This window comes from Tiliqua scincoides, chromosome 1 (genome assembly GCF_035046505.1).
Source record: "Tiliqua scincoides isolate rTilSci1 chromosome 1, rTilSci1.hap2, whole genome shotgun sequence".
NCBI classification, from domain to species: Eukaryota; Metazoa; Chordata; class Lepidosauria; order Squamata; family Scincidae; genus Tiliqua; species Tiliqua scincoides.
In genome coordinates, this window is record NC_089821.1 from 240212493 (window position 1) to 240238366 (window position 25874).

At 43.6% G+C, this 25874-nt stretch overlaps 1 protein-coding gene across 2 annotated transcripts in view; it reads right to left on the reverse strand.

The window, feature by feature from the left end:
- Positions 1 to 24705, reverse strand: part of CCDC167 (coiled-coil domain containing 167) — a 28820-nt gene extending 4115 nt beyond the window's left edge. Inside the window, exons 1-4 of one of the 2 annotated variants that reach the window (XM_066618637.1) lie at positions 24621 to 24694; positions 22024 to 22101; positions 8696 to 8790; positions 5851 to 5903 (exon numbers count right to left, since the gene is read on the reverse strand). In XM_066618637.1, the coding sequence (XP_066474734.1) occupies positions 5851 to 5903; positions 8696 to 8790; positions 22024 to 22101; positions 24621 to 24662 (268 nt within the window). In that variant the 5' untranslated portion in view covers positions 24663 to 24694. Of the gene's footprint in view, positions 1 to 5850; positions 5904 to 8695; positions 8791 to 22023; positions 22102 to 24620 lie in introns of both variants that reach the window. The other variant, XM_066618638.1, reaches the window with a different exon arrangement.
- Between the last annotated feature and the right edge of the window lie 1169 nt (positions 24706 to 25874).

Consider the following 25874-nt stretch of genomic DNA (forward strand, 5'->3'; position numbering starts at 1 on the left):
CCTTTGAGTTTTAAGGCAAATGTCTTCCTGATTTAGCCTTTTAAACATATTTTAAAAATTGTCTTGTCTTTGGGTGTGTCAGATGCAGAGCCATTTCTTCCAAAGGAACAGTTAGTGGGGAGGTAGCTGTGACTCGATGGAAAGACCAGCCTGAATCATGTGGGCGCTATACCCTTTTCATTGGGACCAATGCGCTGACCACAGAACATGGAGGGATACAGTACATGGTGATTTATCTACGGCAGACTGTAGTCCATGAAAGCTTATGCTAAAATAAATGGGTTAGTCTTTAAAGCATCAGAAAACCCTCTGTTGTGTTTTTCTGCAACAGATTTAACATTGCTATAATCCAGAGGCTGATGTAGGTCACTTGCCAGCTGATACATTTTACAACTAGGAATAGGGCCTGTATAGGAAATAGTCTATGTAAGACTGGGCATGCCCCAGAGTTTGGGGGGGGGGGGGTTGACTGTTGGGCAGCTGAGCCTAACCCACCTTACAGTGTAGTTGTGACACTTTGTGTCTTGGATGAAAGGTGGGGTATAAATGTAATGAACATTAGCCCATAATTCATTCAGAGGCTATTCAACAACTGTGCTGCAACTGCTTTCGTACACCTCCCTTGTGTTGCTGCTGTTGCTGTACAGCAATCAAGCCCATTCAGAGACAATTTCACCGCTTTGTACTTCCCGGGAGAGGTTAGACTACAGGGACTGCTTATTTGACAATAGAATCATTGTGGCTGACTGCAGTGGTGGCAGAGGTCAAAGCGCAGCTCAGCGTGCGACTGCCAGAGGAGTATGATTTTAATGGGAAGTCTCGAGTGTTAATATGACGACTCAGGCGGCTGTCCCTTTGAATTTGCTAGCTCCCTAAGGGAGGCAGCTTTACCAAGATGGGCCCATTGCATTAAAGCACAGGCAAAAGGTCTCTAGCCCTTGGCTGGATGCTGGTTCTCCTTGTAGCCATGCTGCTATTATAGGACACATCTCCCTGTAACAAGAGTGCACATAGCTCCCTTCCTTGACCCTGAATGCCAACTATTTATCCTCGTAAATCCAGGATCAATTATGTCAAAAGGACAGAAAGGTATTTTAGGTTAAAACCTTAGAAAGAATTTTCAGTTGCTATATTGCCTTAGTACAGTATATGCAGCAGGAGGGAAGCTGTACAATTTATTTCTTTGGACGTTTTCAAAAGAAGGTCTCACAAGCACTTGTCTTGGCTATGCAGAATCACAGAATTTTGGAGCTGAAAATACCTGGGAAGTTATCTAGTCCAGTCCCCTGCTCAGTTAACGGCTACTGCCCACCCTCTGCTTGAAAACCTTCAAGGATGGAGGACCCACTACTGCACAAAGCAATCGGTTCCAGTGCTGGACAGCTCTTGCAGTGAAGAAATTCTTTCTCTGGTCTAGCCTAAACCTAGTCTCAACCTGATGGTTCTAGTTCTGCCCAAAGTTTGCTCCTTTGATAGGCCTTCAGATAGCACCACTGATACTGGGCTTGGAGCACATGGTCCTGTTGGGTCCCTTCTAATTCCAGAAATTATTTTGCACACTGCATAGAACCAAGCCTATTTTTTAAACCAGCTCTAAACTCGACATGAAGCAAGCTGCAACTTAGCTCCATGACAAGTCTAGCTGTAGGATATACATATATGCAAACACACAAATATGTTGCCTCCAGCCTTTGGATTTTTAGATGTAAATCTATAATGTACAGTAAAAGGTGAAGAGGCATTATAACAGGCTTAGCATTCTGTACTCTAGTTAGAGGGTACAGCCGTAGAGGGAAATAAAGGGAAGATTTACAATAATCCAGCAGGTGGCAGCAGAACCTAAACAGCTACAGAACCAACAGTGAGCCAGCCACTAAAGCAATTATTAGGGCCTCTCACACAACAGGGAAAAAGGTGCCAATAAAGTAGCACTCAGCCACTCAGAGCAGCCCAGTATTGCTTCCCCACCACAAGTGGGCTAAGGGTTAGGAGTCTTAGGGCCCAATCCTATCCAATTTTCCAGTGCCGGTGCAGCTGTGCCAATGGGGCATACACAGCATCCTGTGGTGGGGAGGCAGTCACAGAGGCCTCCTCAAGGTATGGGAACATTTGCGCCCTTACCTCAGGGCCGCATTGTGGCTACAACGGTGCTGGAAAGTTGGATAGGATTGGGCCCTTACTCCAGAGAAGATTGCCCTTCTGCCTGCTTCCTTTAACAGGCCTGATGTGCTCCAGAACAGTATTGTATCACCTGGAACCAAATACATACTGGCAGAGTTCATAAAATTGCAGGGCTGAGCAGTGGGTAGAGGGTAGCCATGTTGGGGTTTTTTTGCATTGAAAATGTCACAGGGTTATTTGGAAGGCTGTTATCAAAATCTATCCAAGAGAAACCAGTGTCCAAGCACTAAAACTAAAATAAAAAATAAAAAAATTTCTATGTGGCACTCAGCACTGGTGATGGCATGAGCAGTACACAATCCTGGGGTGGCCAGTATACACAACAATTTCAATGCAACTGATGTGCCAGACTGGAAAAATAAGGGCACTTCCCCAGCCAGGGGATATGCAGGATTTTGTCCTGAGAAAATGTCATTTTCCTGGAGTAGAAAAAGCTGAGAGAAAATACATTTTTAGCCATTTCTGACCAATGTTGCTTATACGCAATTGGGACCAAATGTAGGCTGGGCAAAAAAGGGTTAATTCTCTGTTGCAAGTACCGTTTGTGCATTGCTTGGTATCCTTGCTCAATTAATTCATTAACACGTGAACTCTGCACTTTCCCATCCCATCAGGGAGATGCTCACGATTGCTTCCAAAAGTACAATAAAAATTCAATTACTGTGTAATGCATTAAAAGCAAAACTAAAATTATAAAAAAACAGCAACGAAACCAGGGACATCAGTTAAAACAGCAAAACCAGTGCTGGAACCCATCTTTCTCTCTCTATAAAACTAAAATTATAACTCTCTCTGTCTCCCTGGTGGTACTGATTTTGCCCTTGATTCCTTGCTGCTGCCTCTATTGATTACTCACTGTAATTCCTGTGTGTGTGTTGATGTTCTAGACCACATATGTACCCAGACAGAGTACACAACTGCTGTGAGAGATATACAGTGGCTTCCACTGTCCTGCTACGTCGTTGGTGCCTCCTTGACCAAGCATTCTGTCTGATTTGCTCCCCTTTGCACTTTTTCATGGCTATAATACTTTTAGCATTTATATTGCACTTTCTGCATTTACAAAGAGATTTATGTGGTACAACAGCCCGGTAAGATACCTGGAAAATACCTTGGGTGCCTCCTTTTTTTGAGGGGGGGGGGGAAGAAGGCAGGGTAAACATTGCCTAAATAAATATTGTTATTGCCCTTCCTATTGCAGCTGAGAAGCTGAGATGATGGGAATGGCATGCCATTTACAGCCCAGTCCTATGCTTTCCAGAACCTGGAAGAAGAGGTGCCAAAATGGCGACTGCTGTATCCTGTGGGCCCAGGAAGCCACCAGAGGTCTCCTTGGGGGAAGAAGACTTTCATCGCCTTCCCCCGAGGAAAACCCAGGCCTCCACAGTGGGCTTTCTCAAGTCTGTGCCAGCTAATTCACTGGTGCAGAACCAAGGAGCTCCACGTCAGACTTGCGAGCTCAACACTGAGCTTTGGATATGGCGGAGGAGGTCTCTGCTGTTCCCATCTGCCAGGCCAGTCCCTCCTCCTCTTCCACCCTCCACCTGCCTGTTGTCTTCTCCTGCCCTCCGCCCACCCTGAAAAGGCATCTGCTGGCTGGTAGCAAGACTTACTGCTAGCTGTGCTATGGTGCCATCTTCCCAAGGTTGAGGCTCAGTGCCAACTGGCACACTAGTCCAGCACCAGTACTCCCTCCCTGCCTGATGCTTTAAACATAGTTTACAGCATGTTTGTGACACCTAGCACAGGCACTGGGCTCCAGCACCAGTGCTACAGGGCCATCGGATTAGTGAGCCCAGAGGTGAGATCTGAACCAGGAGACTGATTTGCAGTTCATTCTCTCAGGGCCCAGTCCTAACCCACTTTCCAGCACTGGTGCAGCTGTGTGAATGAAGTACGTGCTGCATCCTGCGATGGGGGGGTTGCAGAAGCCTCTTCAAAGTGAGGGTTTGTTCCCTTAACTTGGGGCTGCATTGCAGCTTCATAGGTACTGGAAAGTTGGATAGGACTGGGTCATTGGCCCCTATGCTACATCCAATTCACTGTCAATGTTCTCATTCTCCCCACAGCCCTTCTAGGAGACAACACTGACTGCATTTCCCAAGGGCTATTTTCTTATCTGGAGACAAAAGTATGGTATTCATGCACTTTCAGTGTTTGTTGCAGAACACATTTGACGTGACAATACACATCTTTTATCTTCTCACCAGGGAGCACCCAGAACCTAGAAGTCGAGTAATTGCAAAATTACTTTCTCTTTGCCATCTTTAGAGATACCAAACAAATCAAGGCCAACAGACTGTAGATAAGCCAGGTCCTCCAAAGGAATCACTGGACTATCATCTCCTTTTGACAGACAAAGAATGTGTTTAGATAGGACAGACTAGTTTGCATTCCCTTTGCCTTGAAGTCGAAGGCACACAGAATTTCCTTGGGACAAACAGAGGTTGGCCTCTGCAGAAAAAGGCACAGCTTGCCTCATCAAAGAGGGTGAGTGACCTTAATTTCTAAGACTTCCTTAATGGAGACTTGCCTCATCACTCAAAAAACGTAAGGGTGTTTTTGTTCAACATTCAACAAATCCTGGAACGAAAATCACCTTGGAGAAGAGACCAAGAGCATGTTGTGGCATTCAGTAACTAAGAAGCTAACGTGAAGGAACGACACATCTCCTGAACAAGCGCTAGAGGTCTTGATGCATTTGATTTTAGAGCAGTGCTTCCCCGGGCCAGTGTGACAAGGTGGTTAAGGGAACAAACCAAGAAAGAGAAGGGAAACCCGCATGACAGGTCTCCATCCCTGCTTGTGCTTACTAGGCAAACACAATTTATCCTCACCCTTCCCCCATAACCCCCATCCAAGCTTTTTACTCTTGGAGATAAAAAATACTAGCCTCCTTTCAATGTTTGCAACAACCATCAACACATGGGAAGTGCTTCAAACACTGAGCATTTATGTAGCACTTTCCCCAAGTGTTATTACGATCTGGATGAGTCAATGGTCATTGCAAGGAGTGATCAGGAGCAGGAACAGACCAGGATCTGGCACCTGAGGCTGTGTACCAAATGCTTCCCCCTGCCTTCACCTGGTGATGTGCCAGTCTCTCCTCCTCCCATTCCCTGGACTGGAAAAGGAAGAGGGGGACAAAAATGTGGAGGAGACAGTGGTGAGCTGAAGCAGATCAGACACTTCATCTTTCCTTTTTCAATCCAAGAAATGGGAGGAGGAGCATCAGTGGAGTTGAGGGTGGAAAGAGGCTGCTGAACATTCATCCTGAGCAATTTGGCAGGTCAGATTTCCAGGAGGGAATGGTTTTGCTCAGCAACTGCCCCTTTCAAAGATCCTCATGCCCAGTTTCTCTTTTCCTATTGCTCATTCCTCCCATCTTACCCTCTTGGGGAAAAATATCCAACATCCTTCATTTTCAAAAAGTTAGCAATGACTTTTTGGGAAGTATCATTTCCTGCTGCTGAATTCACATACTCCCTGCGAAGTGCTTAAATACTCAGTTGGGGAAGCGCTTCCATTCAATATACTGCCCTCAGGGTCATGGAAAGTTGAATGAATTCTTTCAGTATCAGAACCCTTCCTTTCCTGGTCCAACCACATAGGAGGGTGCAGCTTACAGGACAGTACTTTCACAGGGAACTGTCTTAATGCACTTCTTACCATAGTTTTCCACTTTAGTTGTTAACAGGCTTTTCTCTTTCTCCAGTGACTTTCTGAAAGGATGCAAGGAAGATTATTTAGAGACTGGTAGAAGACGCACAGTGCAAGAAAGCATCCCAGTGCCCAGCTGAGAAGGTCCCCTGGCACACAGACTATGGCCTAGTTCTCACAGATACCAGATGAGGTGGCAAATCTATGGCTGGACTGTGCCACTTCAGGGTGTAGGTGGGGGCTCAGATGATATAATTTTTTCCCATTCAATAAGAGAGCCACAATGATGCAGTGGTTCTGGTGTTGGACTGACAGCCCAATCCAATGCATGTCTACTCAGAAGTAAATCCCATTATAGTCAATGGAGCTTATGCTTGCTAAATGTGGATAGGATTGCAGCCTTGGACCTAGAAGATCGAGATTCAAATCCCTGCTTAGACATGATGCTTCCTCGTCACCTTCTCTCAGCCTCACCTACCTCACAGGCTTGTTGTGAGAACAAAAAGGAGGAAAGGAACCATGTATAATACGTGCAGTTCCTTGGTGGGATGACATTTTTATTTACATAAAAATGTAAATAAATAAATAACTGGTAAGTCAGAAAGCAGGGCTCTAGCCTAGCTTTCCCCCCATATGCTGTTTATGTGGGGAATTTTTTTGTATGGGACCAGTGTTCATTCAAATGTTTTCCTTCCTGCAGTGGCATGTCCTAGACACAGGTTTATCACCCATCTGCTGTTTGTGAGAACTAGATCCAAAATATCTTCCACTGGGTTCTAAAGCTAGCAGGGAAGGCTCAGATATATGCATTCCTTCATTTGGAAAGTGACATCCCTAAGACATCCCTAAAGGAACTCTTTCAAGGAAATATTCTTGCCTTTCTCTTGCATTTCTTAGGCAATTCAGGGCTACTGCATGCAAAATGAAATTTCTAACACAGACGTCACTTCCTCATTCAAGTTGAAGCTCTACTTCGGCAGCTGGGGTGCTTTTCTCCATTATACTTTCCAAGGAGAGTAACAAACGCAAAGCTTGCATTGTTAGTTGCACAAGATGATTAATTAATCCACAGTTTTTTAAAGCATAAGAACAAAGCAAAACAAATTGCCTGGAAGTAGCACCTGCAGACACAGTTTCGTTACAGGGGCAGTCTCGGTGTGGCTGGAAAGAACATGCAGAAGCAAATTATCGGCCGATTCCGAGCAGGCTCTGCGGTGCAGCTGGGGAGGGTAGGAAGCCTAATAGGGTTTGTGGTTTCCTTGGCAAGGAGCAGAGTGTAAATGGAGCCAAACCAGACAGCAGCGTGAGTTAAGGGAAGAGTGTAGGATGCATTAACGTTGAGCAAAGGCAAAAAGAAACAGAACTCTTAGAAGTACATCAGAGGAAGAGAAAACAGAGGCATCAGCCTGGTAGAAAACGCAGCAGTGCGGCCAATTTAAAAGCAGCTATGGAAGCACCATTGTAGAAAAAAAGGACATAGGAAAAATCTTATGTCCTTTTATGGTGGGAGGTGGAGGATTAGAAAGAAATGTGGCCAAATCCTTAGGAAACATGATTGGGGAGTAGCCCCCTGCAACACAGAGTTTGTATCTTCTCCAACAGTGGAATGAGACCTTGAGAGACATGGAACTACTCCTACCTCTTTTCTTGTGCCTGCCTCTTCCTTGTAACGCCTAGTTTAATGCAAGGCATTTTGACACTGCACTGGAATAATCTGCTCCCTCACCAATAGCTGGTGAGATGGGGGGGGGGCAGAGCAACATGCAAGCAAATGTCATCAAGTCACATTAGACTAACATGTTCAAGTTAAGCTAATGCAATACAGAACACAGGAGAAGATATATGGAACACTAAGCAGAGTGCTAGGAGGCAAGTCATAGATGAAAAATGTGTATTAGAATCTCACAATAGGGCATGTCTTCAGCATGCATCTGAATGGCCCAGAATATGCTCTGATTCTACTGCACCCAGGCTTTGAATAATTTAGATCCCAATTTCACCACTGGAAATGAAGCAACAGTGATGGTTCCCCACCGGCCATGCATGCACTTCCAGGTCAGTAAAACTGGGCAATTATAACTGCACTCAAAGAAAGACATGATACTGACAGTCCAATCCTATGCATGCTTACTTCACAGTAAGTCCCAGTACATTCAATGGGGCTTACTGCCAGGTAAATGTGCAATGGCATTGCCATGTCTCTTAAATAGAAAAGACTGAGGAGAGAGGAGGAAAATCAGGCAAAAGATTCACATATAGAAAAAGGAATCATTTTGGTGGAGTAGCATCCTGAGAACCTCTGCTTTCATTTTTCTTTTTCTTTCTTTCTTTTTTTAAGCGAAGCTTCTAGTTCTTATGGCAGCAGAGACAAGCTTGGGCTGTGTCCTCCCTGTTGACCTGGCAGAGGCTGAAAACCTTTTCATTTTGCTTGGCCTTTCCCCTTTAATTTCTGTTGCTTGGCTCTCCTCATTTCAACACTAGCATGATTAATATTTTTATTGCATTTTATGCACTTTTAATTGCATGTATTGTTTTCATTACCGTGTTGTTAGTCACCTTGGGCACCTGAAATGTAAGGGGAAAAGGTAGGGTATTCTGTACATGTTTTTAAATACCTACTGTTGTGGGGAGGGACTCCAGGCATGAGGGTTAAAATGTAAACAGTCTCCAAAAATAAAGTCATCTCCTTTTCAGAGCAAACTGCAGCCAAGTTGGAGCAGGGGGGCTCATTCCATCTCTGCTCTGGCCATTTACAATCCACACACCCAGCCCACCAGTGGTATGAGGGATCAGCAGACACCTGCAGGCTCCATGAAACATGAAAGACCTCCTAGAATTCCCAGGACAGTAGTACCTTCCTTCAGGAGTCAGTTCTTCTCTCCGCAGCTTAAAATCTACTTCTTCCAAGCCCTGTCTGCACTGGGACAGCTTCTCCTCCAGGCTATCTATCTGAAACACATGCAAAGAGAGCCAAGAATGACAAGACTTTTCAACAAACTGCTCACTACAGTATTTCCACTCAGTAAATTGGGGGATTTGACTGGAGACTTGCATGGTTGCAGTCAGCCCACCCCCACACAGAAACTGGCAGAAGGCATAGCAGCTGCTTAGTTTTTCACTACCTATGAACCCTTTAAGTAACAGGCAAAATCTCTTGGCTAGGGTCTGGAAACTCTAGCAGTCAGGAGAAAAAAAATTCCTTTAGACTAGAGTTCAAGAACAGGAGACCCAGAGCCATAACAGGAGACCCTGAACTAAGAAGTACAGGCGTCCCCCCATAATCATGGATTCGGTAACCGTGGATTCAGTTACTGGTAGATCTGTACCCTCCCACGCCTGTTAATGTTGTTTAGATGCTTACTGTAGCATCTAAATGTTACTGTAGCAGCAAAATATTTCTTTCTTTTAGATGACACTATAAGCTTGCAAGCTTATAGTGCAATGTGAGGGCAGGCTGCAGGCAGCCTGAATGCTCGAAGAGATTAGATCAGGCTCCTCCAAACCCTGGCCTGGGGGCTAGATCTGGGGCTAGGGGAAAACCTCCTGCTCCATGAACCAGAACTTACCATTCCACCGCCACGCAGCTTGTCTTCTGAGTATATCTGGGCACCGGAACACTCTGGACAGTCGTGTCTGCCCAGATGTCCTATTGCACAGCCTTCTGGGACACTGGGCAACAGACACAACTACTCAGATCTACTTGGAAGATGAGTCGCGTGGAGGCGGAACAGAAAGCTGCTGTCCAAGTGGGGACCGCATTTTCATTACACAGCAGTCACAAGTTTGGTGACCCTTGGATTAGATCAAACAATAACTGGAAGCAGTTAACTTCCTGCTTCCTGTTAACGGACTATCTATGCTCTTCAAGCATTCAGGGTGCCTGCAGCCTGCCTGCACATTGCGATAAGCCTGCACACTTATAGCCCTGTAAAAGGAAGGAACATTTTACTGCAGTAAGCATCCAAACAACATTATGGGAAGCCCGCAGGGAGCAGTAGAGATAGGGTTCCCCCCGGTATCCATTGGGAGGCCCTTGAACGGATCCCCCACGGACATGGGGGAGGGCCTGTACCAGTTGCTTCTCAGTCTTTTGCCAACCCAGAGGTATGGAAAGAGTGGCTGCTAACAATCTGTTTTGGGGATAAAGGAGACCCCAGTGCCTTAATCTGCATTCCTTCCTCAAGATGGTTCTCCTACAAAATGGGCAAAGGTTTTAGACATTTGTCTACAAGATTACTCTCCATCTACGACCAAGTGTTATATCTCAGGGAGAGACAGAAATCCTCCTTTTACAGTTGGGGAAATGTGGCAGAGACTCCATAAGAAAAGGATTCCTAAACAAGAAGAAAGGATTGTTTTGTGGTTGGTCTCCCCTACTATTGGAAATAAAGATCGAGACCAGGAGCAGATGGGCCTCACACCATTTATTGCTAGTGCTCTTCTTTAATCAAACTTACCAAAAATCACTGCATCAAGAAACAAGTTTTCAAAGATATGAATGCAAATTGGATACATTTCCTGTGTATACCATCACTTTTAGGGTAAAGAGGTGCCTCAATCTGACAAGGGAAAAATGTGCATGAAAGCAGGTTTATGCACACATAGAGCTGATGTGGGTGCACAACTGGATCTGCATAATGATTCTCCTCCAGGCCTTGCTGAACTAGATGCGTATACATAGATGCATTGGTGCCACTAGGAGTTCTGCATGATCAGAGCTCGATCAGAGCAAAAATGCTTTTTAGCCACACTGAATAGGAATCAAAGAGCAGATTCTCAATCATATATTTATTGCAAAAACAATACACTGCAGAAGAGACAACACACACCATGTTTTCCCTACATGGAGATCACATTTGTGCTTTCCCATGTTAAAACTGAAAACACTGCAGGGTCTTAAGATGTCCAAAAACGATGGGCAAACTGCAATTACATCCATTTCTTAGGCAAAATTCGACTGGAGTTTTTCTTTGGGTGCACATGTACAGGGTTTACATTTTCTCAGGGAAATAAGACCCGTCTGCATTATTCCCTCACATCTTCATGCAGCGATGTCTTCCAAAAATCGACTTTGGAAGTGGCCCAGCGACTTGCCCCAGGTGGAGCAGGCAAATTAACCTGGGCAATTCAGAATCCCAAGCGGATATTTCTAACTACTGTGATCATCTTGTATTCCACTGGAGTTGTGGCAGGAAGCAACTGCTGGCTGCTTAAGATAGTCATCTAATTAGCCCGCTAATTTATTTTCCAGTAAAGTGGAGAGAGAAGAGAGGGAGAGGAACAGCTGAAGCACAAGAAAACATGTGATCAAGGACTTGGAGTATCATATGGGAAGAATTCCTAAGGAAGAAGGAAACTCCTTAGGGAACAGTGCCCCAGGGAATCCAGCTCATTTGGAGTATGGGCAAGGGGAGAGAGAGAGAGAGAGAGAGAGAGAGAGAGTGTGTGTACAGGGACAACACGACAACTGTCTCTTGCAATCCTATGAGTGAAACATCAGGACAGACTGTCTATCAGTATTTGATAGATGAATGTGTCCTTTGCTGAACATATAAAGCTACTTTATACTGTCAGACTCTTGGTACACTTCAGCCCAATGCTGTCTGCTCAGACTGGCAGCAGTTCTCCAGGGCCTCAGGCAGAGGCTACTTTGCCAGCTCTACTACCTGACATCCTTTTAATTGGAGATGCCAGGGATTAAACCTGTGATGATCTGCATGCAGAGCTAGTTCTGAGCTTGCTAGAGAGCTATAGCCCCTCCCCAGGCAGGGGAATGGGAAGGTGAGCTCGTACTGATTGACAAGCTAACGAAAAGCTCTGCCAATCAGTCCATGCTCATCTTCCAGTTCCTTTTTCCATTTGTGTTGTGTGCAAGCAGCAAGGTGGCAGGCTGAGAAAGACCAAGAACCCATTTGGATCGGTTCTCCCATTCAACTGATGAGATGTACTGAATCCAGAGAGCTGGGAGATTCCTCCGATACGGCACAGACTCCAGTTGCCTATCCCAGAGAAAGAAGTAGAAAGGGAGGACATCCCTTCCAATCAATACAGAGGAAAATCAATTCTACTGATTCCCTGATTAACCACTTTGTGACTCAGTTCTGAGCTAATTAGTAATTCTCATGCACTGCTTAAGGAAAGCAAGAAAAGCCAGCCCCAAGCAAGGCACAGGGAAGGACAAAAAAAAATCAAGGGCATTGACAGGAAGGCTGCAAGAAACCCATTTATGGCAACCACAGCAGGCTGAAATTTGAAAAACAATACTGGCTGTTGTAAAGATTATTCCCACCATTATGTTAATATTAGAAATGTGCTTTACAAATGCTGCATGGCAGCCCAGCACTGCAAGCTGAGTCATTTCAGAGTGTATTGCTCACTGCAGTAGCTCTCTTGAACTAGGTGAAGGAGGGGTGGAGGGACAAATAGAGATGTGGACAGGCAGGGGTGGAAAAATCAGAGCGTTCGGGCAGGAGTTACCATTTATTCTCAGGTTTGCTGAGGAACTTCCCAAGGGCCTCATACCTGTACAAAAACCTCAGAATCTGAGAGACTGTAAGGCATCCACACAATCCCTAGAGGCAACTCTCCAGAAAGTTTTCCTTGAAACTGCCGTACATCTGAACCTGCTGCAGATGGAAAACATTTGCTCCCACTAAGGAACGCTTAAAAAAGACAAGGCAGAGAAGGCTCCTATGGAGAGAGTAGAGGGAAGGGAAGGCAAAGAAACAACCACAATTAAACAATCCTACATGATAATTTTCCCAACTGTTGCAGCCAAAGACTGAATGGACAGTTTTATCCTAGGCATATCTACTTGGAAGTAGATCCCAGAGAATTCAACAGGATTTCCTTCCAAGTGAGTGAAAAAACAGGACTTCAATCAAACGCTGACTAAAATTTGGACCCTAAATGGGACATATACATATAGAATATGAAAAGTGGACACTTGATTTTTGGGTCTCTCTCAGGTATCCACAGCTGTTGTCCACAGCTTAGCTGTCCACAGCTTAAATTTGCATAAGTGGGAAACTTAACATTTTGCTTTCACCAACCGTGGGGCTGGGAAGAAATGCCCTCTAGAGTCCAATTCACAATGGAATTGGATATGTTTTGGAAATTTCACTAACTGTCAAGAGAGAGAGCAAAGAACCTTCCCCCCATGTTCAAAGTCACTGGCAGATTATTTAGCCAAGAGGGTTGAAGAGATGAAAGAAGAGTGCAGAAAGGTGTCTGAAACAATTACCTGAATTAACTTACAACGCATGCAGCTGCAAAGTGGGAATGTTTTAAGACTAGACTGGCTCTTTTGCAGTAAATGTTGGCTGCAAATACATGTGTGTTTCCCACAGCAAACATGCTCAGTGCAAAAGAGACACATCCTTAAATACTATTTTACACAGAAGCTAATATGGTGCTATGATTAGAGAGTTAGACTAGGAAGACTCAGATTCAAATCTCCATTCAGTCATGAAACTCAGTGGGTTACCTTGGGCCAGTGCTGATGGAAAGATAAAAGGAGGTAGGGAAGGAAAACCGTTTATGTTACCCTGAGCTTCTCGGAAGCAGGGCAGGATGAGAATATTGTTACTAATAATTCAACATATGCTGGGGAGTCCTGATTGCGCCTTTGCTCTTAGGTGTGCATACACCAGTGTTAGTGCATCTGCTATTTACGTGGTTTATTGCAAGAAATACTGGTATAAAACCAATTGCTGCATAAAGTGTTCAATCAGATTCAGGTTAATTCTCATCATTCCACAGAACCTGAAACACAGCTTAGTACTGTGTGTTTAACATCCAGCACCACAACAAAACAATAAGAGCTGCCTGCCACAGTAATATACCTAGTGAATGCCTTTCCACTGTTCCCAAGCCAATTCAGTGGTGCAATAAGAAGACAGGATAGACAGCTCCTTCATATATATATATGACAAGCAACGCCGAAGCCAGCAGCATTCCCTAGCAGGACATGTACCATCAGGCACAATGCCCATTTCGACTGAAATTTGGATTCATCTGTGTGCTATTTGAGAACTCCCAAAATGCAGGGGCTTGCGGAAGGTAGACCACAATCTAAAGAAACATCCACTATTATTAGTGATTTTATTCACAGAAACCAAGTCCAGGAGGGCAGACTGGAAAACAGAGGGATGACATTTGATGTGAGCTGAAATTGTTGAGTTGAGGGGCTTTATAAAAATACTTTTTGTAATGAATTAATAAAAGCATTCTTCCTTGCAGGAAGGCTACAAGCAGTTTTCAAGAAGCGGCATCCGCCCTCTGTCTTTATAAATTCCCTAATTAAGATCCTGGCATTCAGCCACATCACACATACACCGACATCCAATGGAGTTAGATAATGAGGTTTTATGCCTCCTGACCCCTGTAAAACAGATTGGAACCAAACAAAAGTGGGGGACGGACAGACTTGCAAGGCCGAGACAGATGAAACCACCTTCCTGTTATGCAGATTTGCCCCATGACACCTGCCAGCAGCTATTCCCCATTGTCTGATCACTGCTTACTAAATTCATCATAATACACGCGTTATTTGGACAGTTCCAGAATTATACAGAAAGGCTGAGCAAAAGTCAGAAGGCAACAGCAACAACTATTATGCTTTTCATTGCAACTTTAGCCAGCCTGCCTTCATGATCCATAGACAATGCACATTTTAACCAAAAAGAGAAAACCAACAGAGCTTTAGGTAATACCCTTAATGATCTGACATTTCATCCTCTTTTGGACTTTGCTAATAGCAGCAGCAATGTCCCCCCAAAAGCCTTGCTTATCAACTTCCTTTGTGTCTATCTCTGACTAGCTGGAATGATCCTCTTGCATCTTTGCAGCAAAGGCCCACACCACTTGAGGACTAGAAAGAATTTCTTCTTCTCTTTGCTGCCCTATTAAAAAAAAAAAGTCTTTTCTATTCTGCCACCCGTGTCCTTCTGCCTCACAAAAATAGCTTGCGTTTCTGCCACTGTGATCAGTGTCAGAGTGGAAGAAACGTGTGTGAAGTTCCAAGATGTATGTGAAATACTGACCACTCTACTGTCAGGGTCACTCAATTATTTTGGCAATGGCCTGGATTTAACCTAGTTCCTCTATAAGTGAAAGGGGAAAAACCACCCCTGAAAGCACAGGTAGAGAGTCAAACAAGCTGTATTGGGAATGTGTAGAATTTTAATTACTAGATATTTAGGAAGTAAAAGATTTGTCATATGAACATAAGAAAAGCCCTGATAGATCAGGTTGGGCTAGTCCAGCTTTCTGTTTCCTCCTGTGGACCATCAGCTATCTCTGGGAAACACACAAGCAGGAGGCAAAGGCACATTTATTATTTATTATTATTATACACATTTATTACAGGCAAATGGTATTCAGAGGCACAGTTACTGAACCTGGAGGGAGCACGTACCCATCATAATGAGTGCCCACCGATAGATTTGTTCTTCATTCATTTGTTCAATCCCCTTTTAAAGTCATCTAAGATAGTGGCCATTAACATTTCTTATGGCAATGAAATCCACAGACTAACTGTGTGCTCTGTGAAAAAAGTACATCCATCTGTTTGTCCTAAACTTTCTAGCAGTGATTTTCATTGAATGATCCCTGGTTCTAGCACTGTGAGAGAGGGGGAGAAAACCTCCACTCTTTCCAAACCACTCATAATTTAATACATCCCAATCATGCCCCCCCCAATTGCCTTTTTTCCAAGCTAAGAAAAAAAATGTTGTAGCCTTGCCTTGTAAGGAAGGTGTTCCAGGCCCCAGATCATTTTGGTTACCCTCTTTTGGAGCTGTAGAGTTCTACACTCTTAATTCAGATGTGGTGACCAGAAGTGCACACAGTATTCCAAATGCAGCCAAACCATAGATTTTATACAAGGGCAATATAATGTTAATAATTCTTGATCCCATCCCTAATGACTCCTAGCATGGAATGTGCTTTCTTCACTACTGACACACACTGGGTCAACATTTTCATTGAGACATTCAGCACAGCCCCAGGAACTGTTTCCTGGTTTGTCACCAACATCTTAGACCCCATCAGTGCATACATGAAGCTGGGATTTTTTGGCCCCAATATGCATCCATTTAAATTTACTGAAGCTCACTTGCCATTCCATTGTCCAGTCACCCAGTTCAAAGTGTTCCAGTGGCAGCTCATTATAACCTGCTTTGATTATTACAATGCTGAATAGTATTGTACGAAACTTGGTTACCTGATCGTTTACCCCAGATGGTTTATGAACAAATTAAAAAGCACAAATCCCAAAAAGGTAGACCCCACTTTCCAATTCCCCCATTGTGAAAGCTGTTCATTTATTCCTACACTCTTCTTCCTGTTCTTTAAGCAGCTAACAAGCCATAAAAGGATCAGTCGTCTAATTCCATAACTGCTAAGTTTACTCAAGAGCCTTTGGTGAGGGACTGTGTTTACTTGATCTTTCAAAAAGCTTTTCTTTTCAAAGAACTCAAGAATGTCTGTGATTCAAGACTGCAGAAACCATGCTGATTCTTCTTCACCAGGTTCATTTTCTGCTTTAAAATGTTGTCTTTAATTAGGCATTCCACCTATTTACCTGGAACAACGAAATAAACATTAAACTGATCAGCCTGTAATTTCCTGGTTCTGCCCTTTTTAAATATCCCTGGATTCTTTTTAAAATATTGGTATTCTATTACCTTCCAACCCTTTGGTCCAGAAGTTGATTGAAAGGATAGATAACATATTCTTGTTAGAAAAACAGCAATTTCACTTTTGAGTTCCTTAAGAACTCTTGGATGGATATCATCTGGACCCAGTGATTTGTTAATGTTTAATTTGCCAATATGCTCTAGAACACGGGTGTCAAACATAAAGCCTGCAATAACTCTTTATCTGGCCCATATGATAGTTAGGGCTCTCCCAGCATCACCGTCAGCAAAATGATACTCGGCAGAAACATCAGGCTGCTCAATTATCATGCGGACTGCTCTTTCAGCAGTGCTGTTTCTGGGAGGGAAACAGCTGTGCTGTACAGAAACAGTGTACACTGTTCAGAAACACTGTTCAGAAACAGTGCTGTTTCTGGGAGGGACAGACAGAAGGAGGCCTCAGAAACCAAGGAATAATAGTACAGAGAGACCAAGAGGGGTGAGAGAGGGAGGACAGATGCTGTTGAGGCGCTGGGAGAACCCAATTATCACACGGGCTGCCCTTTCAGCAGTGCTGCTTCTGCCGAAGTGTCACTTCATATAGCACCTCAGTTGCTGAGCTGCTAAGTGATGTCTCTGCAGAAGTAGCACTGCTGAAAGGGTGACCTGCCTGAGTACTGCGATATCTTGAAAATATAATCACGACTTGCATATTTTCCTCTTCTATCATTTGCAGCTAATGAGTCATTAAGTAAGAACAAAGTGCTTTTTCTGGTCATTATGTATTTAATGATGTCACTTCCTGCTTAATGATGTCACTTCCGGCACTCAGCAAGTGTTATCAATGCTATTCAGCCCGCTGTATGGAATGAGTTTGATGCACCTGGTCTAAAACCTCATCCCTTGTCACTTCTATTTGACTTAGTTCTTCAGACTCCATCTCTGAAATGGTCAGTCCAGGCACAGGTATTTGTCCTACATCTTCTGCACTGAAGACAGATGCAAATAATTTATTTAATGTCTGTGTTCCCAGTCAGTTCAACAACATTTACAACTTGCCCTAAGTCCTGGGCACCACATAGGATTAAGTGCAGGGTTGTCTCCCCTTTGGTCAGTTCCAGAACCAACAGTTTTAGGGCAGTTATTTTGTCTTCATTATGGCCTTAACATGGATTTACCAAGTCTATGTGCAGTTAATTGAAGATATCTGTTACTACAACAGTTTTTTTTAGATGCCTCCCCAATTTTTTTCTTCACGGCAAGATCTTTTAGGTCAGGATCTTGTGATGTTAAGAAAGATTTAAGTCTATTGTATTGCCACTGGGCCACAATGCAGAGCAGCATTTGATTTTACTCAATCATTTACCTTCTTGGGTTAACCGATCATACTGAAAACAAATGGATCCAAAGGCTGGACGACTGTAGAATTTATGGTCTAATAATACAGGTCAACAGCACCATTTACTACAACAATGTATAGGAAATGCTTAAAACACTCTAAAATACCTTATAAATAATAATAATAATAATAATAAAAGCAGTTTGTCTCTTCTTCTGAACAAGATGGAACTGGTCAAGAGCAACAGTACTTAAATCAGATTTACTGGATTTATCTCCAGTAAATTTTACTTTTTACAATGGAGAGAGTTAGGAAAGTTGCTTGTTTCAGTGCAGTACAATTTGCATCATGGCTGTGCCAGGCTCCTCCATGCTGCCAAGAATTCCCAATTGTTATCAATGTGGATTACGCTGGGTAGATGACATGTTCCAGTTTAGACAGGGCAGGTAGGAAGTGTGCCACATATGCCAAAAATAAGCAGATGCATCTAGTGCAGACATTCCCATAGAGAGGCAGAGCATGACACGATCAGAGAGCTCCTGATCTGAGGACTGGATTTTTTTGCCTTCCATTTGTCTGTTCGTATTGAAACTATCTGCCCAGAAATGAGTCTGTCTTCAGTGGAACCCTAGCCAGGGCTAACTAGAGCAGAAAACTACTACACATGCTGTTACCGTTAGTGAATCTTAATACAATAATGTATTTTTGGTCACAATGCTACACAGCCCACATGCGGCAGCCTTAAAACCCTGCTTGATGGTACATACACGTGCTTGGCTATACAGGTTAATTTTTAAGTACTTGCTCAAGATGCTGTCACTTCCTATTTCTCTAGCCTTGCTCTTGTTTGACTGGCTTCAACACAATAATTTTTAACCCTTTTCTACAAAACAATTGGGTGATGACGTCTCGCTTGAATCACTAATTAATATTTTCATAATAACTCAAGTATGAGCACTAGATCTAGATGGCTCTGTCAGTGCAATCATCAGGCAACTAAGGGTCCAATAGCATCCAACTTTCCAGCACTGGTGCAGCTGCAATGTAGCCCTGAGGTAAGGGAGCAAATGTTCCCATACCTTGAGTATGCCTCTGTGACTACCTACCCACCACAGGATGCAGTGCATACCCCATTGGCACAGCTGCACTAGCACTGGAAAATTGGACACTGTCCCTTTATGCTAAAACACAACCAGCAGAGAACTCCCAGAATACCTATATAAATAAGCTGTTGGGACAATATGCCACCTTAACTTTCTTTCAATATCTGTTTATTAATATGACAGTAGATGACACACTATTATTCATTGAACAAGCTGCTGTTTATGCACTTGAGTTGCACAGATGTCTTAAATGGATAAAATTGGAACGGCAGCTAACTTTGAGCTACATCACAATCATCTATTACTTCCTGCTGGTCACTGCTTTGTATGCATCTGAACTGCTAATCATCATGTCATTTAAATTGCTAGTTCTCTAAAACCATTAAAAATTTCTGAATTAGTATGTTGGCTTGATCTCACTCTGAAAAATTAGCTGCCATTCCACTCTTCCTTAACTAGCATGCTTACCTCAACAAAAGGTCTGGTTGTCCTTATTTGTATCTCTTATTCTTTACAGTCACAGTAATTCTATAGAGCGTTTAATAGTTAGACTGATTTAGAATGGAAGGGTTGCACATACTTATGAGTGTGCCACACACATCTGACTCTTGTGGGCATGAACATTATGTATGTCATTGTCCAGCATTGGAATTTGGTTATTCAGGTCCTCAGCTTTTCAGTGAAGACCATTTTAAAACTCTCCATTTAAAATTGATTCCATTCTTAAATAACCTTATTATGTATTAATATTTATTGTCAAGTCACCATGTTATCCATGGCTAAAGCAGCCGCAAAACAGGCTATAGCACTTCTGATTAGTGAAGCTTGAGGCCCCATATCTCAGGATTTTCCACCTGTGAACATTTTTGTTACACTGTTCAACAGAGATATGGGGCCCTCGAGCCTTACTAATCAGAAGTGCTGTAGCCCGTTGAGGAGTACAACAAAATGTAGCTTAAATCAAGACATTGCCAGTGAGGCCTGAAAACTTTTCTTTTTAGACAAGCCTTCTGAGTTCCTGGCCTTTTTAACATCACTTTTTAAACATCTTTTAATACCTTTTAACATCTGATTAGAGGCTTGAGTCTTTTTTATAAACTGTGCTGTTTGCTCTTTTTACATTTTTTATCTGATTGCTGTTTTTAAGATGTCTGTTGGTAATATGTTTTTATCTTGTTTTTTAAATCATGTTTTTCATTGTGTTTGTAATCATTGTTGTGAGCTGCCTTGGGTCCCTTTAGGGAGAAAGGCAAGGTATAAATAAATAAATAAATAAATAAATAAATAAATAAATAAAATTGCCTTTGATTAGGGTGAGCTTCACTAAGTTCAAAATAACTGTAGCAACCAAGTTGAGGACACATTGCCACACAGGGAACACCAGTGAGCAACTCCTCAGAGGAAAAACTGGGGATGGAAAAGGTGAGGGGGTTGGAAATGTGGTAAAAGAAGAACTTATCAGATTCCAAAGCCATCTCTCATCTACCCTCCAAAGGCTGGAATGGGAGAGAAGAAACAGTGAACAAGTCAAGCAACAAAAATATTATAAACTACAATTACAGGTCCACCCTTGTTATACACAGATTTTTTATACATGGATTTGACTCAACACAAATGGCCACTGCAAATTAGAAGGAATGTATTAATCTCTAGAGAAGGGGAAAAATGCATCGCTTTAAAATCACAGTTTTAAAAAACTGTTTTTTTTACTGTAGTAAAGAGACAGTCATGCAACTGATCATTCCATTCTTCAGCTGAGCCAGGCAAAGGCAGAGGGTCCTTTGCATTTCTAATTTCTAAGAGGCTGACTGCCTCTCTACAACAGCAAGAAAAGCTGTTTTTAAACAACTGTAAAGGGAGACACTTTTTAATTTTTTAAAACTGCTTTTATTTAACACATTTTATGGTATCAGCAGGGAGTCCCAGAATCAAACCCCAGCAGATGTCAAGACACGACCTTATTTCATTAGGAGCAATGGAGGGGCAAGAAACCTAGAAGTGGGTCTTTAAATCTATTTTTCCACTTTTTTTTATCCATGGATGTTTTTTTATCCACTAGGGTTCTGGAACGGAACCCCAGTGGATAACGAGGGACAACCTGTAATATAAAATACTGGAGAAAGAGAAAAAAAAAACCAGGTTCCACCCAAGCACTGATTGGGATATACTGGCTCCCATCAACAAATGATGACATAAGGGAATTTCCAAACATTTTTCACCCCTAGGCACAAGTCAAGTCACCCCTTATGCAGCATTTCCTGCATCATTCTCTCAAATTACCTAATCACACAGATAACACAACTGAAAAAGCCAAGAGACAAAGTGGAAGAATGCACAACAAGCTCAGTCAGATAACAAGCCTCCAAGGCTGCATTGATTGCAAAAGTGGAACAGATACGGTCTACAGCAGAAAGTACAGCTTTTGCAATTAAAATGGATAGTATCCTCAGTGACGAACAAAACTGGCCAGAGACACCTAAAGATCATTAGTTTAATTATTTCTACTGGGTTGTAACATTGCCATTTCCCAAGGCAGACATAGGCTTCTATATGGAGACAATGATGACTTCTAGGAAAGATACAGGCCTCTTCCTGGCTTCATTCTTCTCCCTCAATCCCAGTAACCAGCAGTCATTTGAAAGAAGGGAAACAGTTTCCAACAGGAATTAATTCAGAGCAGCAATGTAAAAGGACCTATACTTCAGAAAGCCAGTACAGTGTTAAACGAGGACTTGGGAGACATGGGTTCAATTTTTCACTCTGTCATCACTAGTCCAATCCTGAATTTTGCAGAGCTGCAGGTCCATTGACACAAATAGGCATATGGTGGCCATTCCAGGACTCCTGCTGCAAACAATGGCTGCTGCTACAGGCAGGAGCTCAGGTAAGGCAGTAGAAAGGGGCAGGAGAGGAACAAGAGAGTGTCTGGGTGGGGAGGAAGTGGATCCCAGAAGTAGTGTGCACCAGGACCCTATCCCTGTTCCTTTCCCCTTCCCTCTCTATTATTAGGACTTGCAATAGCAAAATGACTGGAGAAGATCTTAGGAGGCATTATGTTAGTGGAGACTTGCCCCAAGCAAGCGAACAAATGTTTTCTTACCTTGATGAGGCCTCTAGCATTGCCCCCCTCTGCAGAATGCAGATTGGCACGTGGCTGTTGTGCATGACTCTGTAGCTGCTGGGGGGGGGGGGGAGGATTTAGTTAGGTTTGGGTTGCAAGTTCACTATATGACCTGCTTGGGCCAGTGACTATCTCTCAGCCTAACCTACTTCATAGGGTTGATAAGTGGATAAAATGGGCCCAGGGAGAAAGTGTACATGTCTGTTGCCTTGAGCTCCATAGTGGGGTGAGCAGGGGAAAAAATGTTAACAAATAAGAAGGCTAACTGCAGTCCATCTAATAACCTCATTCTCCTCTAAGTGTAGGCCAAAGCGACAGCCACTCTCCTGCATATCCTATTTAACTTGCAAGGACTAATCAGCCACTTTTCAGGGACTGGGTGTACCTTTTCAGTATATCCAGTCTTTAAAAGTCACAATGAACTTTTGAAGTTCTTTTGAAAAGAACACAATTCTTTTGGTCCAAGAATGCCACAAACTTGGCAAATCACTGTGTTTAAGCAAAGGCAGCAGATCAAGGGGCAAAGCCTGGTCATCCAACAAGATGTCGTAATAACCAATAGCTTAGATGAGTGTTCTTCAGAGTACAGGTTGCAACCCAGTACTGGGTCACAAGACACTTTCAACTGGGCTGCAGTCAAATATGTATTTGCAAAGTATATCAGGAATTCACGTTTTTGTCAACAGTTCACTCAATTAAATGTTAGGTATCTTACTGGTCTACTTTGTAACCATAATATTATTTACAGTTATCATTTGTGTACTGAATTATTTGTACTTAGTGCTATTTATATATTTTTATTATTAGGCATTTATTGAAAAAGTACAGTATATCAGGAAACAATAAATGCATTTCAGAGAGAGAGAGAGTTCATGAATCACTCACCATCTCACCCGTCCATACTCTGAGATAGGTACATTTTAAAATGATTCATTTTATTTGTTGTATACTTAATTATAAGACATCTCTTTATAAGGTTGTCCATGGTTATGATGCATGATGGCTATAGGCCACTTCCAGGTTGAGAGGCAATATGCCTCTGCTCTTAGTACATTGAAAACATGCAAAGTAGTAGCCAGGACTCTGTCTGTGTAACAGTACCCTCAACCGATAGGCACAGATGGTGTAATAATAATAATAATAATAATAATAATATACAGTATTTATATACCGCCTTTCTTGGTCTTTATTCAAGACTTTATTCAAGGCGGTTTACATAGGCAGGCTTATTAAATCCACGCAGGGATTTTTACAAATTGAAAGAAGGTTCTTTCTTTCAAGAACCACTACATTCAAGGTGTTACACTCCGATCTGGTTTAACATTCTGGCCTCCATCCTCCCCGCTCCGAGCAGATGGAACAGCTCAGCTGCAGCTTGCCAGCTGCTTCAAGGTCGCACGGTGCCGGTGGCCTCGAACTGGCGACCTTGTGTAACTACTGTAGCAGGATACCATGAATGTTTAAGCAAGCACATCCCATTGAGTTAGATGGAGTTTACACTCCAGTAACTACACCCAGGCTAACAATGCTATCAGCAGTAGATTTGTCCTTTAGTTTACACAGTACTGTATTTTGCTTATTGAAGTTGTTGCTCAAGCTATGATAACTTTCAGATACTGAGGACAACCACCAGAAAATGGCAGTCCCCTTCTTGTTCTGCTAGTGAGTGTCTACAAGGCATCAACCACCTATCTATTTCCAAATCTATCCATGACCAATGGCAGTTTGCCCATTCATTTCTACTTTCTGGTCAGTGTGTTAAAGGAGTGATGCTTATGTTGTGTTGTCTTTGTAAATTTTTGTTTTGTTTCTTCTTTCTCTGTATTTTATGCAATAGAGGTTTTACTGAACTGAACTGAGCTACTTTCTGGTCTTGTTTCTGCCATGGGAGGTGCTCAAGCACTCACAACTAGTAAGCATCAGGGATGTGTGGTGGGTGGGGAGGCAGTGCCTACGCCATGGGAGATGCTCAAGCACTCACAACCCATGTGCACAACAGGTTTGTGGGTGCTTGAGCACCTCCTCAAGCACATGGGTTGCACATGTTGTGCACATGGGTTGTGAGTGCTTGAGCACCTCCCACTGCTTTTCAAAGGACACCAGTGGGGAGGCACTGCCTCACCTCCCACCCCTGATAAGGGCATGCCTGCAGTTGCTATGCAAAAACCACATGCTCTGGTCACCCTCTGAATACACTGACAAGTAGGGAGTTCTCTTATTTTGAGCCAGGCCACTGAGAGGGGCCTTTCCCAACCTTACTAGGAGATGCCAGGCTTGAACCCAGGACCTTCTGCACGCAGAGAAAGAGCCCACCAGCTAAGCCACTACCCCACCCCTCCCAAGCTGCAATTCCCTTTCCCTTTCACCTCCCTGGTCTTAGGTCCATCAGTCTCCCTCTCTGTCTCCATGCCATTGGTAGATGCCACCTTGATCCCGCCCCCTACCCAAAGCCACGCCCACCCACTCTCACTCCCTCTGTTTCCACAGTATTTCCTCCTCCCTCCCTTTATCCCCCTTCAGCTATCCTTGGACCCCCCCGCCTCCTGGTTGCCCAGGCAACACGCCGCTCCTCTCACCTCTTGGGCCACGCTTATGCACTCTCGCCGTTTCTTCGGCATTTTCCCCCTCCACGTTGCATGGGCGGGCTCAAAGTCATGCGCACGCCTTCCCCTCCCCCCCTTTGGCAACGTGAGCACTCATTGGGCCAGGAGAACCGGGCTCCTGTAACCAGCGCGGCCATCTTTGTCTAGGGTCTCGCGGGCCTTTTCCCTCAGACGTGCCGCCATGTTTGAGTGGGGCAAAATCTGTCAGGTGGGGAAGGGGCGTGGCTTTCTGTGCAGGGCAAGAGTCCTGACAGGGACGTACTGCGCATGCGCGAGGCCTGTGTCTGTAGAACTGTGCCAGGTTCTGTTGCAGTCAAGTGCCCTGCAGGAATTTCATTCATTACAAAAGCATCTGCTTTCTGCTGGGAGGGCAAGAAAATCATTAGTGGGAGGGGAGCTGGCAGCTCTACCTTCATCACTCTCCTCATATTCTAGCATCTCTGATATTCAGGCATCAAGTAGGTTATCATAGGTGGGAGCTGTAATGTGCCCCTGCTGAATTTTTTATACATATATGGTATTCAATATTTAATTTAGCTCTTTTATTTAGTGTTTAGCTCTCCTTTAAAAGAAGGCATGCCTCAAAATCCTCCTCCATTCTTTGATGCCTCCCTATGTTTAAAGGAACCTACATAAGAACAGCCCCACTGGATCAGGCCATAGGCCCATCTAGTCCAGCTTCCTGTATCTCACAGTGGCCCACCAAATGCCCCAACCTCCAGATGTGGTTTGTGAAGGATCTACACACAGAAATCATCAGTTTTTGTGTTTTGGATTTACAGGGTTTTATGATGCGGGCTGAGCAGTGGGAAGGCTGTGATTCACATTGTGAAGGACAGAGGAGAGTTGTGGTATGAGATCTGTATTAAAAACTTCAGGTTCCACAAAAGCATCGGATCTAGGACAGTGTTTCTCAGCATTTGTTCCCCTCTGTACCACTTCGCATGGTCCACCTATTGGAAGTGCCACCAGAAGTAACTGGCAATGATGTCATCGCCAGCTACTTCTGGATTGGGAGGCCAGACACAACACTATTATCACCAGTAAGAGGCTCAGGGTGGGTGGGATGGCCTTCTTGAGTGCATGAAAAGCACAAACAAGTTCTGCCTGCTGAGCTGAGGGCCTAATCCTTTCCAATTTTTCAGTACTGGTGTAGCCATACCAACAGGGTGTGCACTGTATCCTGTGGTGGGGAGGCAGTCACAGAGGCTTCCTCAAGCTATGGGA